The following is a 15,162-nucleotide window of genomic DNA, read 5'->3' on the forward strand; positions in this document are numbered from 1 at the left end:
TTTCAACATCCTGATTGTTACATCCACATCCTCGACATCCTGTGGATGGATGTTTACTCAACTCTTTTCAGATAGAATAGTCATGTGTTTCCTTATCACCCATTGCAGTAAACACACTTTCATTCCAATCACTCTACATACATGTCTCTATATATGTATGTATGGGTAATATATATCTCTTCTATAAATATATATATATATATATATATATATATATATATATATATATATATATATATATATATACATCTTTAGAAGTGATACAGTGACATTGAAAAATCTTGAACAAACTTGCCACAGTGCTTGTTTTACATATTTACAAAGTTTTACATACACTAAATCTCCTGTTAGCAACTACGTGTAGAGGAGTACATATGTACTGTATATATGTTTTGCACTTGATAACTCACAGGACATATTGTATAGTATATTTTAAGTTTAGCATATTTTATAATATAATAAGCACAATATTTTACTATTTATGAATCAACCATACCATCAATTTACAAATCAGATTTTCCATTCTCGTATGTCTTGACAATTCAGTTGCTTTATATTTCTACCAAATTGGATTTTTCTCTGTAGCTTATTTGATATTCTGGGCTATCTGTTGACAACAGAGGTACCACTATAACCTGATTGTCTCTGCTGGCTACAGTGTTGTAACTTGTGTTATTTACAGATCCCAAAATCCAAGTATTTGGCACCTTTTAACATTTCCTTTAATAATACACAAAAACTGCATTTTAAAAAACTATATCATAAATATGTATTACTTAGAATTTTCTGTAATATTTATAAAGCATACAAGAATTTATTTATAATAATAATAATAATAATAATAATAATAATAATAATAATAATCATCATTATCTGCAAGACTTCAGTAATCAAATGTAGTAAGTTTCTTTAGATAATAATACTTAGGTTTTTGGATCAACTAACTTTACTTGAATTTATAAATCTTTAAACAGTACAAATGTTTCTTCAAAAGAAAAATCTAATCAGTGTTGAATGTTCAAAAATATTATATTAAAACGTCTCATATAATAGCCTACAAAAAATATACAAAGAAAAAAATCTGTGTTAAATATTCATTGTTTAAAACTATGTTCAGAAATACTCCAAAGCTAAATATGAGTGCCCATTCAGGAGAGAAACTGTATCACTGTTCAGAGTGTCTAAAAGACTTCTCAAAAATATCATCTCTAAAATCACATATGAGGATTCATACCGGAGAGAAACCATATCACTGTTCAGAGTGTCTAAAAGATTTTTCACAAAAATCACATCTAATATCTCACATGAAGATTCATACAGGAGAGAAACCATACCACTGTTCAGAGTGTCTAAAAGATTTTTCACAAAAATCAAGTCTTGATAGACACATTAGGATTCATACAGGAGAGAAACCATATCACTGTTCAGAGTGTCTAAAGAATTTTTCACAAAAATCACTTTTAATATCTCATTTTAGGATTCATACAGGATTGAAACCATATCACTGTTCAGAGTGTCTAAAAGACTTCTCAAAAATATCAGCTCTAAAATCACATATGAGGATTCATACAGGAGAGAAACCATATCTCTGTTCAGAGTGTCTAAAAGATTTTTCACAAAAATCACTTTTAATATCTCATTTTAGGATTCATACAGGATTGAAACCATATCACTGTTCAGAGTGTCTAAAAGACTTCTCAAAAATATCAGCTCTAAAATCACATATGAGGATTCATACAGGAGAGAAACCATATCTCTGTTCAGAGTGTCTAAAATATTTTTCACAAAAATCACATCTAATAACTCATATGAAAATTCATACAGGAGAGAAACCATATCACTGTTCAGAGTGTCTAAAAGATTTTTCACAAAAATCAAGTCTTGATAGACACATTAGGATTCATACAGGAGAGAAACCATATCACTGTTCAGAGTGTCTAAAAGATTTTTCACAAAAATCACTTTTAATATCTCACATTAGGATTCATACAGGATTGAAACCATATCACTGTTCAGAGTGTCTAAAAGATTTTTCAAAAAAATCACATCTAATATCTCACATGAAAATTCATACAGGAGAGGAACCATATCACTGTTCAGAGTGTCTAAAAGATTTTTCACAAAAATCACATCTAATATCTCACATTAGGATTCATACAGAAGAGAAACCATATCACTGTTCAGTGTGTCTAAAAGATTTTTCACAAAAATCAAGTCTTGATAGACACATTAGGATTCATACAGGAGAGAAACCATATCAATGTTCAGAGTGTTTAAAAGATTTTTCACAAAAATCACATCTAATATCTCACATTAGGATTCATACAGAAGAGAAACCATATCACTGTTCAGAGTGTCTAAAAGATTTTTCACAAAAATCAAGTCTTGATAGACACATTAGGATTCTTACAGGAGAGAAACCATATCACTGTTCAAAGTGTCTAAAAGATTTTTCACAAAAATCACATCTAATATCTCACATGAAGATTCATACAGAAGAGAAACCATATCACTGATCAGAGTGTCTTAACCCTTTAACTCCGCATTGCGCCTACAGGCCCACGCCTGGGACGTGCTATGCGCCTCCAGTTATTTGTATTTTTCACGTTCCATTCAATACTCCCGCGGCTACATGGGGTTCACATCAGTTTCCTCAGGGCTCTTGTAAACAGATGCCATCTTTAAAAAAAATCGTGGACCACATTCCCGGGTGTGGGATCCTGAGTAGTGAGTGAGCAACCAAGGCTAGTGCTTGCAGTATGAGCACACAGCAGTGCTGTTCAGCGTGTGACCACAGCATCGCCTAGTAATGTCAAAATATATATATATATAATCTGTATTATTTAGCCATGATAGTATTATAGAAGAGCCTGAGTGTGATAATGACTGAGTACAATGTTCAAATATCAGTTATTCAATGCTGTTCACGATGTTCACAGCGCTAGCCACAGCACCACAGCATTATTTCGTCCATTTAGGAATCTTCAAACGACTTTATAGGTTCCTTTTCAAAATATACATGTGGTCAATTATTCATTTACAGAAATTAGTGACCAAGATTGTGGGTTATAATTAGCATTGTGCGTAGTATTCTGGAAGGAGGAATTTTGGTGAGGGAGGGAGGGAGGGAAAGAATTGAGGTAGCCTCACTGTGTGGCAGCCACTCTTGTTTTGCTCACCATACTAGCTTCGTGGTTCGCTATGGGGAACACACATCTACATGTGTACATACAGTGTATGTGTGTATAGTGCAATAACAGCATCAGGAGTATGTTGAGAGGAGCTATTTTGGTGAGGGAGGTGACGTCGTAATCGTAGCATTGTCTGCTGTCTGCTGTGTGATTTGTCATGCAGTGTATGGTGGCCACTGTACTGTTTGGACACAATACTGGCTTACTTGCATGATTCTGGTAAATAAAACATGTAGATAGGTATATATAACATGTATAAATAGTGTAATAAAAACATTAACAGTATGGTGGGAGGAGGAATGGTGGCGAATACAATGTTAGAGGAGTAAGGGAGGACTGGCTAGCTGGGGGTGGCTGCTCACACTCGTGGTGTTCTGAGTGTGTTGATGGTGAATGTATATAGTGTGTGACAGTGTATAGTGTGTACATATTTTGTAAATATGCATAAATGAACATGAAACATTGGTGTGAATAACTGTATGAAGGGAGGAGCAATGTTGGTGAATACAATGTTGGAGGAGTGAGGGAGGGCTGGCTGGGTGTGGCTGCTTACACTCGCTGTGTTCTGAATGTGTTGATGGTGAATTTATATAGTGTGTGACAGTGTATAGTGTGTAAATAGATTGTATATATATATAAATTAGCATGATACATGGTAAATATGTGCAACATATATGTACACAAGTGTCATGCACGTAACACAGTGTCCTCGGACAGTACGGATGTTTTACTGCCATAATATAGTGTACGGGTTCATTATACATAGGATTAGCATGTAAAAACAAATAAAATGTATTTGGAACTGTGAGCAAAAAATAAACAAAAATATATACACGTCAACTCACGTGCCCCGCCCCGGGCACCCTACTGGCCCCCGAGAGCATACGTCACAGGCGAATAGGGAATGATGACGTCACGCGCCAACTTACGGACCCCATAGCAGCCAAAGTAAGTACAAGTTCGAATTTTTTTTGACATACCCATACTGAGGGAATGGTTTTTGACACTTTAAAAAACAAAAGAATTTTTTCAAGATAATTTATTTCCTGCTCACTGGGGGGAGGGGGGTGGGGTGTCATATTTATAGGCTGCGCAGTTAAAGGGTTAAAGATTTTTCAGGAAAAGAATTCTAAAAATACTCATGAGGAATCATACAGAAGAAAAACCATATCACTGTTTGGATGTAAATTAAGTTTAGTAAGACACATGAGCTTTATGTAGAAAAACAATAGCATTACTTTTAGTGACTTTACACAATTTAAATGTAGTCATTCTAAATAGTTGCAAAGTACAAAAGTAACAGAACCCATTCAGTGACAAACGGTTGTGAGTCAAGACATTTTCCACCACCCTAGATAGACCGAGTTCTGGGATGGTTTTTGTTACAATGTGGAACTTTGTCCAAAGCAGATATGTCCTTCTTAAGCTTAGGTCTTCTTTCCTGAATACAACTCTCCAAATGGTGGTGCATCACAAACTTGTACAGTTGAATAACTACAGTGGAATCTCGGTTTTCAAATTTTTTGGTTCTCGAGCTCAATTTCTTCGAAAAGTTTTGACTCGGTGCTGGAAGTTTGCCTCGGTGCTCGAGTTTGTTGATACACGTATGGGCAAACTAAGCACATGGCGCACATAAGTTTACCAATGCCTCCCAACTAGTGATGACCGTGCTTGAATTCTTTGAAAAGAATTTCATTGTTTTTTGTTTTTTTTTGTTTCTGAACATTAGAGTTCTTATTATATATCACGCCATGGATTCCAAGAAAGTCAGTGGTAAAGCTCAACCTAAGAAAAACATAGGGAAAAACAAGTGTCTTTTGACAAATTCTTAGTAAGACAAGCAAGCAGTGAGCCATAACCAGGTCCTAGTGGTATGCATGCAAAATTTGAGAGAGAGTACCCCGGAAATGTCATCTCTACGGTAATAATGGAAGGGGACTCCCCATCCAAACACTAACATCTCTTCTGCTACCCCTTTCCTCGCTGTCTCCCATACACCAACAAGAGTCTTCAATATTGGTAAGGTACCTACGAGTATTATTCTGTATAAAATGTATTTTCTGGGGGAGCCCCGTCGGCTCCCGGAGCTATCCAGGCTGATATTGCTAATGTCAGACTTTGGTTTAAGTCATGTGTATGGAGTTCCTTCAGCCTACTGGGGACCACGAGCCAGAACTTGGCCCCCCTCAGAGAGGCACGAGGAGCAATGACCTATAGAAACCTCCGTTTGGTTGGAAGCATTCTGTGTCTGCCATCAACCAGGTCAGGCACCCAGAAAGGTAAGCGCCCCAAAACAAACCCCTATTCTGGTTAAAATTGCTACAAAAACCCAAACTAGTGGACAGAACTCCCCAAACAGAAACGTGCAAACGAGCATGATGTCACACATAGCTGTGCTGCTGTCTGTGCAGCCCCCCTCCCCTGGAGCGGGAAGGGAAAGCCCCAGACCCCCGTGCCAGCAATCCTCACCCTAGTTCTGAGGCTGATGCGCTAGGCAGAAGTCATATGTGCTTTGGCTCCAGATCTAGTCTCAGCTCTGTGACTTGTGGTGTGGAGGCAGCTTTCTTATAGGGGATGCACAAGCCAGTAGTATTTCTAAAGTACTCGGGCTGCATGCACCTAGGGTTCCCTTCCCTAGGTGCCCGGTAAGTACTGCCCTTGGGGCCACCTTTCACAAGTTCAATAGATCTGCCTCTGCTTGGTCGTTTTTTGCTTGGTTTTCGGCCGCCCTTTGTGTGCTATGGGTGTTCTGGCTCCCTGGTTCACCTTAAGGTAAGAGGCAGTTTGCACTGATAGGGGCCCTGAGGCTGCCCTGTTTTGCTTGTAGGGACCCGGACTTAGGGGTGTTGGTCGCTTCGGCCTTAGTTCAGTCTTCACTCCCTCGTCCTTTCCCTGTTGTGATTCGATCTGGTCCCCCCCCCCCCTTTCCTCTGCTTCCGCCTCTTAAACGTTTGAGGGTTTTGGAGTCGGGGCAGGGTTTAGAGGGTCTTGAGACTTGGTCAGTCTCGGGGGATGCCCTTTCTGGAGTGGCCACAGAGGCATACGAGTCATTCCCCCTGGTGAAGCGTGGGTCTGATTGGTGGGGCCCCCTTCTGTCCAGCTTCTACAGGTGCGCCAGCCTTTCCCTTGCGGCTTACCTCCTGTGCGACCCGGATTACGACTTTATTATAGACCCGTCTTCGTTCAGGTCTGGGTCTTCATTTCATTCTGTTTGGGTCTAGGTTTGTTGGTTCTCAAGGGTCCCGGGGAGGGGGGAGCCTTCCCGGAGGGGTCGTGCCAGGGTTCAGGGTTCTGCTCGTCAGATTTGCCACTGGTACCAGTTTCGGTGCCGGCACAGGCTTTGGAACCATCTTCATCTGGTTCGCGGTGTTCACTCTGTGCAAGGCTCAGGTTCTTGTAAGGGGCACCGGCCCTCTCATGGTGCATCCCATTGACGGAGCAATTGGGGGGGAGGCTTGCTCTGTTCACACATGGCTGGTCCCACGATTCCTGGGCTTTTTGGGTCGTTTCCGATGGTCTGCTGTGGCGTTAGGTGTCTCGTCCTCCTTCAGGGGACTCGGGGCTAGCAGGACTTCTCTTCTCCTGCGCTCTATCGGGTTATCTTGGAGTGGGTTCGTTTGGGTGTGGTCGAAACAATGACATCTCTCAGATGGGTTTCCCATCTGTTCCCAGTCCCGAAATGGGACTGTGCAGACCTGAGGTTCATTCTGGACTTGTCCTGTCTGAACCTCTGGGTTCATTGCCCCTCCTTCTAGATGACTACTCTGGCCCAGGTCTCGCTGCTGTTGGAGCCGAGTGCTTGGATGGTGTCCCTGGACCTCTGGGACGTGTATTGGCACATCTTGATTCATCCGGGGTTTAGGGACTGACTCGGTTTTGTTGTGGGGGGCGTCGGTTACCGCTTTTGTTGTCTCCCATTCAGGTTGAACCTGGCACCTCGCATTTTCACATGCCTTACCCGGGTTGCGGTGGCCCGTCTGCATCTTGTAGGTGTTCGGATGCTGGCCTACCTCGACGACTGGCTGGTATGGGCTCCCACCCGGTCCCCTTGTCTGCTCGCCAGGAATTTGGGTCTTTCCCAGCTCGCCGGGTTCGAGTTCTCGATGAACTGGTGGGAGTCCCATCTGGTCCCCTCCCAGGTTTGGACTTGGCTGGGTCTTGTTTGGGACTCTTGGACCGCTTCCTTGTCTCTCCCTTCTGGATCTCTGCTTCACCTGCGTTCCCGCCTTTGCCATTTTCTGGAGGGCTCCCGGGTCACCCCGGCGGTTGCTCGAGGGTCTGTGCGGGAGCCTGAACTTTGTGATGATGGTGTACCCACTGGGTCGGGCTTGACTTCGTCGGCTGTTCTGGTTCCTTTGGGGACGTCCCTTCCGCCTCTCTCACGACCCCTGGGGGCCTTGCGTCGGTTGCTGCGTCACCGGCTTCCTCTTCGGGTTTTCCGGGGTTCTGTGCCTTGGCGCCTACCCGAGCCCTCGCTCGATGTGTTCACGAACGTGTCATCGCTCGGCTGGGGGCTTTGTGACCAGTGCTCACCAGGCCAGCCACGGGCGGAGGGGTCCAACCTTCCGTCGATCCCACAGCACGGTGTAGGAGTTCGCAGCAGTGTGGTTTTCTCTTCGGAGGGTTCAGTCGCCAGTTGATTGACAATCAGGCTCCATTCGGACAGCTCCTTGGTGGTTCATTGTCTAAACCGAGGGGGTTCGATGCAGTCCGTGGCTCTTTGGGGCTGGTCGCTTCGGGTGACTCATCTGCTGAGTTCTAGTGGTTTGGCTCTCCTGGCAGTTCACGTTCGAGGGGTGTCCAACGTTCTGGCGGACGGCCTGTCTCAGTTCATTCCTCTGTCCACGGAATGGACCGTCGACTCCGACTCATTCAGTTGGCTCTACTAGATGTTTGGGTGCCCGGAGGTGGACCTCTTCGCGTCAGCGTGGTCGTGGTGTCTTCCGATATATGTGGCGCCCTTCCCCGACTGTGAAGCCATCGGGGTTGATGCCTTTTGGCAGGACTGGTCAAGGTGGGGGGTTCCTGTACCTCTTTCCCCCAGTTCCGCTGTTGTTCCAGGTCCTGACTCGCTTGGAGACTTACCAGAGGAGAGTAGGCCTCTTGGCCCCGTGGTGGCCGACCCAGCCTTGGTTTCAGGTCCTGCTTGCTTGGTGTCCGAACCCAGAGGTTTTCCCGTGGCTCCGCTTTTTTCAGCAGATCGGTTCGGTACATTACGTGGCTGGTTCGATCTTTGAGTCTTTGTGTATGGTATTTTTTATTTGAGTCTATCATCATCTATATGGTGATCAGGTGGCTTCATTGATTGTGTCCCACCTGCAGGCTTCATCTTGGTAGCAGAATGAAGTCTCCTAGTGGTCCTTCAATTTCTTTCTTTTGCTTCGTAGGTGTACTTCGCTGTCTGTCAAGGTTGTCTTGTCCTTTCTTTCTTGGTTATTCCAGGATCATCGTCTTATGCCGAATACTGTCGCCTATCGTGCGGCGCTGGTGGAGCCGCTGCAGCTTTCTTTCAGTATTGATGTTACTTCTGCACCGTTTTGCAAGCTGTCACGTGCGTTGTTTCACCTCCGGCCTGCTCGTGCACTGCTTGAGCCATCCTGGTTGTTGGACAGGGTGCCCTCTTATCTCACTTTTCCTCAGTTTGTGCTGGCTCCTTTGGCTCTTTTCTTTTTGGCACTGGCCTTTGGGGGTCGAGTCAGGGAGCTTCACGCTCTCCTCCGGCGCAGGGGTTTCTGCTCGTTTGGTCCTGGTGGTAGGTTTGTTTGGTTTCAGCCGTCTCCTTTTCTGGCGAAGAATGAGACTGCTGCTTTCCTGAGGGGTCCTTGGGTTGTTGATGCTTGATTTGTTTGGCCAGAGGTGCATCATGTGTTGTGTCCGGTTGCGGCTCTCCGCCATTATTTGCATTCCACGGACTACATGACCGGGGATGCGCTATGGGTTGATCCGGTTTCCCTTCTTCCCTGTTCCAGGGTTTGGGTCTCCTAGGTCGTCTGCAGGGTTCTTCGGTCCCGTCAGCCTGCAGTCTATCCCCGTGCCCATGACGTTCGTAAGTTTGCTGAACTTGCTGCTGTTTTCGGTAACATGTCTTAGGTTGACATTCTGGCGCGCGGTTTTTGGAGGTTGAACAGGGGTCTTGGCTGCACAAAACCTGGTAAACGTTCCTTGGCCTAATCGGGCATGTGTCGCTTTGGGTCGTAGGTTGCAGCAGTTGTCTCATCTTCGTATTGAGGTGTGAGTGGCGACAGCCTCCCGGGTAAGTCCCTCTGGGTTTCATCTTTTGGTAGGTAGCTCTGGGGAGCCAACGGGGCTCCCCCCAGAAAACCAGTGTTGAATGTAACGAAATGCAATTTTCTGCGTGAGACCCAGAGGCTCCCCGGCAACCCTCCCACCCCTTGGTCAGCAGTTTTTCATATGTTTTGATATCCAGCCTAAGAACTGGGATGTGGATTGCCAGTGCTGGGGTCTGGGGCTCCCCCTTCTCTTCTCTTGGGGAGGGAGGAGCTGCGCAGACAGCGGTGCGGCGATGTGTGACGTCATGCTAGATTGCTCGTTTCTGTTTGGGGAGTTTTGTCCACTAGTTTGGCATTTTGTAGTAATTTTAACCAGAATAGGGGTTTGTTTTGGGGTGCTTACCCTTCTGGGTGCCTATCCCCGGTAGATGGCAGACATAGAATACTTTCAACCATACGGGGGTTTCTATAGGCCATTGCTCCTCGTGCCTCTCTGAGGGGGCCAGGTTCTGGCTTGTGGTCCCCAGTAGGCCTAAAGAACCCCATACACATGATTGATGCCAAAGTCTGACATTAGCAATATAAGCCTGGATAGCTCCGGGGAGCCTCCGGGTCTCACCCAGAAAATGGTGTTTCATTACATTGAACGCTGTTTTTTTAGTTAATATTTTTGGGAGTGTGGAATATATTAATTCAATTTACATTATTTCTTATGGGAAAATTTATTCCGGTTTTCGAATCTTCTCTGGATACAGAATAAATTAAAAAGCTGAGGTACCACTGTACTTTCTTTTCCTTATGGTCAAAGGATCATTTGGCTTTTCTTAGGATTTGGTATTTTTGGCTCCCCCCTTCCCCGCAAGTGGCTCCCCCCCCAGGAATGTGTATTACACAGGGAACCTGTATAATGTACTTCCCCCTGATCAGAATGTATATTATACAGGGAACATTTATATTAACCTTTTCAGTCTCCGTGGTGTAGTGGTAAGACACTCGCCTGGCGTTCCGCGAGCGCTATGTCATGGGTTCGAATCCTGGCCGGGGAGGATTTACTGGGCGCAATTCCTTAACTGTAGCCTCTGTTTAACGCAACAGTAAAATGTGTACTTGGATGAAAAACGATTCTTCGCGGCAGGGGATCGTATTCCAGGGACCATAGGATTAAGGACTTGCCCGAAACGCTACGCGTACTAGTGGCTGTACAAGAATGTAACAACTCTTGTATATATCTCAAAAAAAAAAAAAAAAAAAAAAACCTGAGCAAAATGTGTATTTTACAGAAAACATTTATATTAACCTGATCAGAATGTGTATTATGCAGGAAACGTCACTATCAACCTGACCAGAATGTATATTATACATGGAACATTTATATTAGCCTGAGCAGAATGTGTACCATATATGGAACATTTATATTAACCTCACCAGAATGTGTATTTTACATGGAATATTTACATTAACCTGACCAGAGTGTGTATTATACAAGGAACATCTATATTAGCCTGACCAGAATTGGTATTATACAGGTAGCATTTATATTAACCTGAGCAGAATGTGTATTATATAGGGAACATTTATATTAACCTGACCAGAATGTGCATTATACATGGGAACATTTATATTTAATCTGACTGGAATTTGTATTATCCTGGTAACATTTATTTCATGGTAGTACCTTAGACTAGGCCTAATTGCTATTATTATTCATGTAATTATTTATAAACTATTAATTACAAGGATATTTACTTTTTATTAAAAGTGATGTCAATTTATAAATATAGCTCTTAAGTTTAAATGTTGACTACATAGGCATATAATCATAAGCTATAGGCCTGTGTGTTGCCAGGTATTTAAGTAGCCAATATTGATTTGATTTATCACCTAATTCACACATCTTAAAATAAAGGAAGTGAAGTCATATCAGTCGGTCCTGGACCATTATTAAAACTAGATAATTGTCCAGAATGGACTGAAATGTTAAGACATCTTGTATTTCAGATGTGTAGGTTGGGTGTTTAATTTTCAACCACATTATTGTGACTTTACTCACCCACTTGGACTGGACTGGACGGTACAGCAATGTTCCACTTCTTGTAGGTCAGCGTTCAATCCTCGACTGCCCAAGTGGTTGGGTATCATTCCTTTCCTCCATCTTATTCCAAACACTTAACCTCATACTCCTTCAAAGTGCTAAATAGTTGTAATGGCGTATTGCTTTCTCCTGATATCTCCTCGTGTTGTTCCTTCCTTGCTCCAGTGGAGAGTCCTCCTTCCGCAGTTTTGTACATCCTTAACCAGCATCACTAAAGCTTTTACCCCTCCTATGGTTCTGAAACGCCAAGGAAGCTGTCCGCCCTTGTCCCATCTCTCGTAAAGATATTCCTTATTCCGACTTTTATCCAGTTATCCATTCCTCCAACCTTACCCGTTGGCAGGCTTGTTGGTCTTCTGTTACTGGTAACAAACTGCGTACTCTTAAGAGTTGTGTCCTCGTGGCCGTCCTCTGACTACCATAACCGGCGATGGGAAACGGGTTTGGCGTGGTTGTGTATTGGGCATACATGCTTAACTCGCGGTTACTTAATGGAGCGCCGCCCTGCTCCTTATTATCCAAATTGCATTGTTCCTCTTACGGTCGTGCATATCCTCGGTGAATGTCCTGACTTCCAGGACGAGCGTGTCTTGTTTTCCGACTGTTCCTCACGGTCATTTGTCCCTCCATGGAATTCTTGGTGAATCGGATACTTTTGATATCGTTCGCCTTATGCATTTTTGTTCTCGTATTGGCATCCTTGGTGATATTTAGCGCCCTATGATTATTCCGCACATTTGATGGTGCTACATAGCCTTCCCAGTTTGGTGCCTTCTTTTGATAATTACTTACTTTCTCCTGATAATTACCTGACCTTACCTTACTATTTGCACTTGATTTACAGTTGAATTTTTTTTTATTTTGATGTATGTGAATAATATACAGTAGTTATTGTTTATTATTAATTTATATTTTTAGAATAAAGCATAATAGTTGGTCCTTACTCATGGCCCTTTAATTATTATAGAGAACTTGACGGTTATCTCTACATAAAAAGGTCACTGTAACTAAGTGCATTCTATCAATTAATAAACAAATGTGCTTAATGTAACAATGTTATTTATCCTTGCAGGTTTTTTATTATATACCGTAAGTCATAATTTTGATCATCTGGACTTAACAGCAGAGCAATGCCATCGTGCCTTGCATCTCTTCTTCATATCCCAGCTCTTTATCTTCATATATTTCAGTGCTTTCTCATCATAATTTTATTCCTTCTAAGTTATTAGGGAAAAGTGAGGAAGCAATGATTAATGAAATTAAAACAGATGAGAAAGTAATAATTATAATGTTTCAGAAATCTTTTGATTACGATATTACTAGTTAATGTGCACACAGTGGTCATTCAACAACCATTGGTAATGACTTCAATACTAGCTTGGCACAAGGACTTAACCCGCTAAACACACACCGAAACTACGATGTTGGTACAACGTTCGAACAAGTTTTAACACCTCCTAACCAGTTATAACAACCAATATAGCAAGTTGTAACAACGTTCTAATACGTCATAAACACGTTAAGCCAAGATGTAACAACTTTATTACAAGTTGTAACAAGCAGAAAATAAAGACAGTTACGGTTTGTGTTTCCAGGGAAGTAATAGGAATGGGAAGCAACTGCTGTCTTTCTAAATTACAGTTGTCACATGATGACCAAACCACTCAGGCTCATAGGCTCAGGAACCTGTACACCTGTTGATTGACGGTTGAGAGGCGGGACCAAAGAGCCAGAGCTCAACCCCTGCAAGCACAATTAGGTGAGTACATAGCAGAAGATGAAGAAACGACGACGTTTTAGTCTGTTCTGGTCCATTATCAAGACAATGGACCAGAGAGTCAGAGGATAGATAATGGTCCAGGACGGATCGAAACTTTGTTATTTTTCCACCTTTTGATGTGTGGTTTGGTCACCATAACTTTAGCCACGTTATTGTGAATCAATATCTGCACAGTAGTCACATTGATGTACAGATTGTGGGTGACCCTGAACCCACACAAGTCTATGTGGAGGCATTCTAGAGCTGTGTCTTTGTTTCAGTCTCTTTTTGCCTCCTGGTTCACATCATCTCTTGAAACAGATTTTTTAGGCGATTAACCTAGATTAACTACTGCATATTGGAAATACCATCCTGCCCAGTGGGACGTTTAAACACACATGGTTGAAAGTTCCCCCTTGCTCAGCATGAAATCCTTGTTACTCGTGTCAAGCTAAAGTACAGTGTTAATTGTTGAGTTATTATCCATCACACTTCATCATCGTTTTTGTGAAGTCACGGCGCTATCTGGCACTTGCTCAACATATCCATTAAAATATTAATTTATCGGTTAATACTTAGAGTTTCTCCGTGTATTTTATATTATTCAAAAAGACTCATTAGTATACATTATGAATTGATAAGTGGTAACAACATTGACATTTAAAATATCTGTTGTTTGCAGGAATGAAGTGACTATTACATTTGAATCCAGTGCTGTATTTACATTATCTATCAGAGCCGATTCGACAAGAGGGTATCTATGAAGAATAGAGACAGGAAAGATTATTTGAAAAGATAATCAATAGGATGATTTGAATCCCTAACATGACAGAAGAGACCATTGTTTTGTGTCTGCAGACTTAACACTTCTTTTGTGTTCCTTAAGTCTGTCATTTAGTGTACGGCCAGTTTCCCCAAAGTATCAGAGAGGACAAGACGAACAGGAAATAGAGTAGACACCAGCAGCATTAGAAGCAGGAGCAGCAGTGTGACCCAGATTACTATGAAAAGTGTTAGTTTTGTTGAAAGGCGAGCTTAATGTTAGGAGGACGAAGGGTATTAGTGAGATTTTTTAATTGAGATATGAAGGGAAGGCAGAGCACAGTGGTACTAGTGTTGGAAACAGGTTTGGGATGAAAGAAATTTTGTTTAGTTTAAGAATAGGCACAGTTGATAAAATGTTAGGGATAACCAAGGCGAGAGAAAGATTTAAAAAAAAAGGAAATTTCTTTTCTGGTGAGGGGTCCTTGATGCGTAGAGCAGAAGAAGAAGAGAGAGAGAGAGAGAGAGAGAGAGAGAGAGAGAGAGAGAGAGAGAGAGAGAGAGAGAGAGAGAGAGAGAGAGAGAGAGAGAGAGAGAGAGAGAGAGAACATTTTCTTAACAAAAGGAGGATGGTAGGAAAAGAAGTGAATGTACATATCACTATGCATGAGTTTGCCAATAGACAGAGAAAGAGAACCCAGACACAGAGCTGTGACCTTGAACGTTAAGAAAAGGAAGGTGGTAATTAGATTACCATTCAACTTTGAAATGGATAGCTGGAACTTGATTGTTAAGAGAGGAGAGGAAAGGCTTGAAAAGCCCAAGGTTATGAGGCCATAAAGCAAAAATGTCATTACATAGCGAAACTAGAGAATGGAACGAGCATCAATAGTGGGAAGAACAGTTTCGAAATATTAGATATAGGGATTGGCAAGAACAGGAAAGAGAGGGGAACCCATAGCAACACAAAGTTTTTAAGAAGTATTTTCCGTTGACAGAGGAGTTAAGAGTCAACACAGAATCTGATGAGTTAAAGGTACACGTCAGTGGGAAGCAGGAGATTAATTAAGAAGGCCCCTCGGTTGCATTATGACTAAGAGAGAACATCATCAAGGAGAACATTAGTAA

General features: G+C 42.5%; 1 protein-coding gene across 1 annotated transcript; it reads left to right on the forward strand.

Moving 5' to 3' along the window:
• The first annotated feature begins 802 nt into the window (after nucleotides 1-802).
• LOC138356524 (zinc finger protein 271-like) lies at nucleotides 803-2,592 on the forward strand. Its single transcript, XM_069312687.1, has one exon. It carries the CDS (start codon nucleotides 1,110-1,112, stop codon nucleotides 2,514-2,516), a length of 1,407 nt encoding a protein of 468 aa, XP_069168788.1. The 5' UTR covers nucleotides 803-1,109; the 3' UTR covers nucleotides 2,517-2,592.
• Nucleotides 2,593-15,162: the final 12,570 nt, after the last annotated feature.

The sequence above is a fragment of the Procambarus clarkii genome, chromosome 73 (assembly GCF_040958095.1).
Source record: "Procambarus clarkii isolate CNS0578487 chromosome 73, FALCON_Pclarkii_2.0, whole genome shotgun sequence".
NCBI classification, from domain to species: domain Eukaryota; kingdom Metazoa; phylum Arthropoda; class Malacostraca; order Decapoda; family Cambaridae; genus Procambarus; species Procambarus clarkii.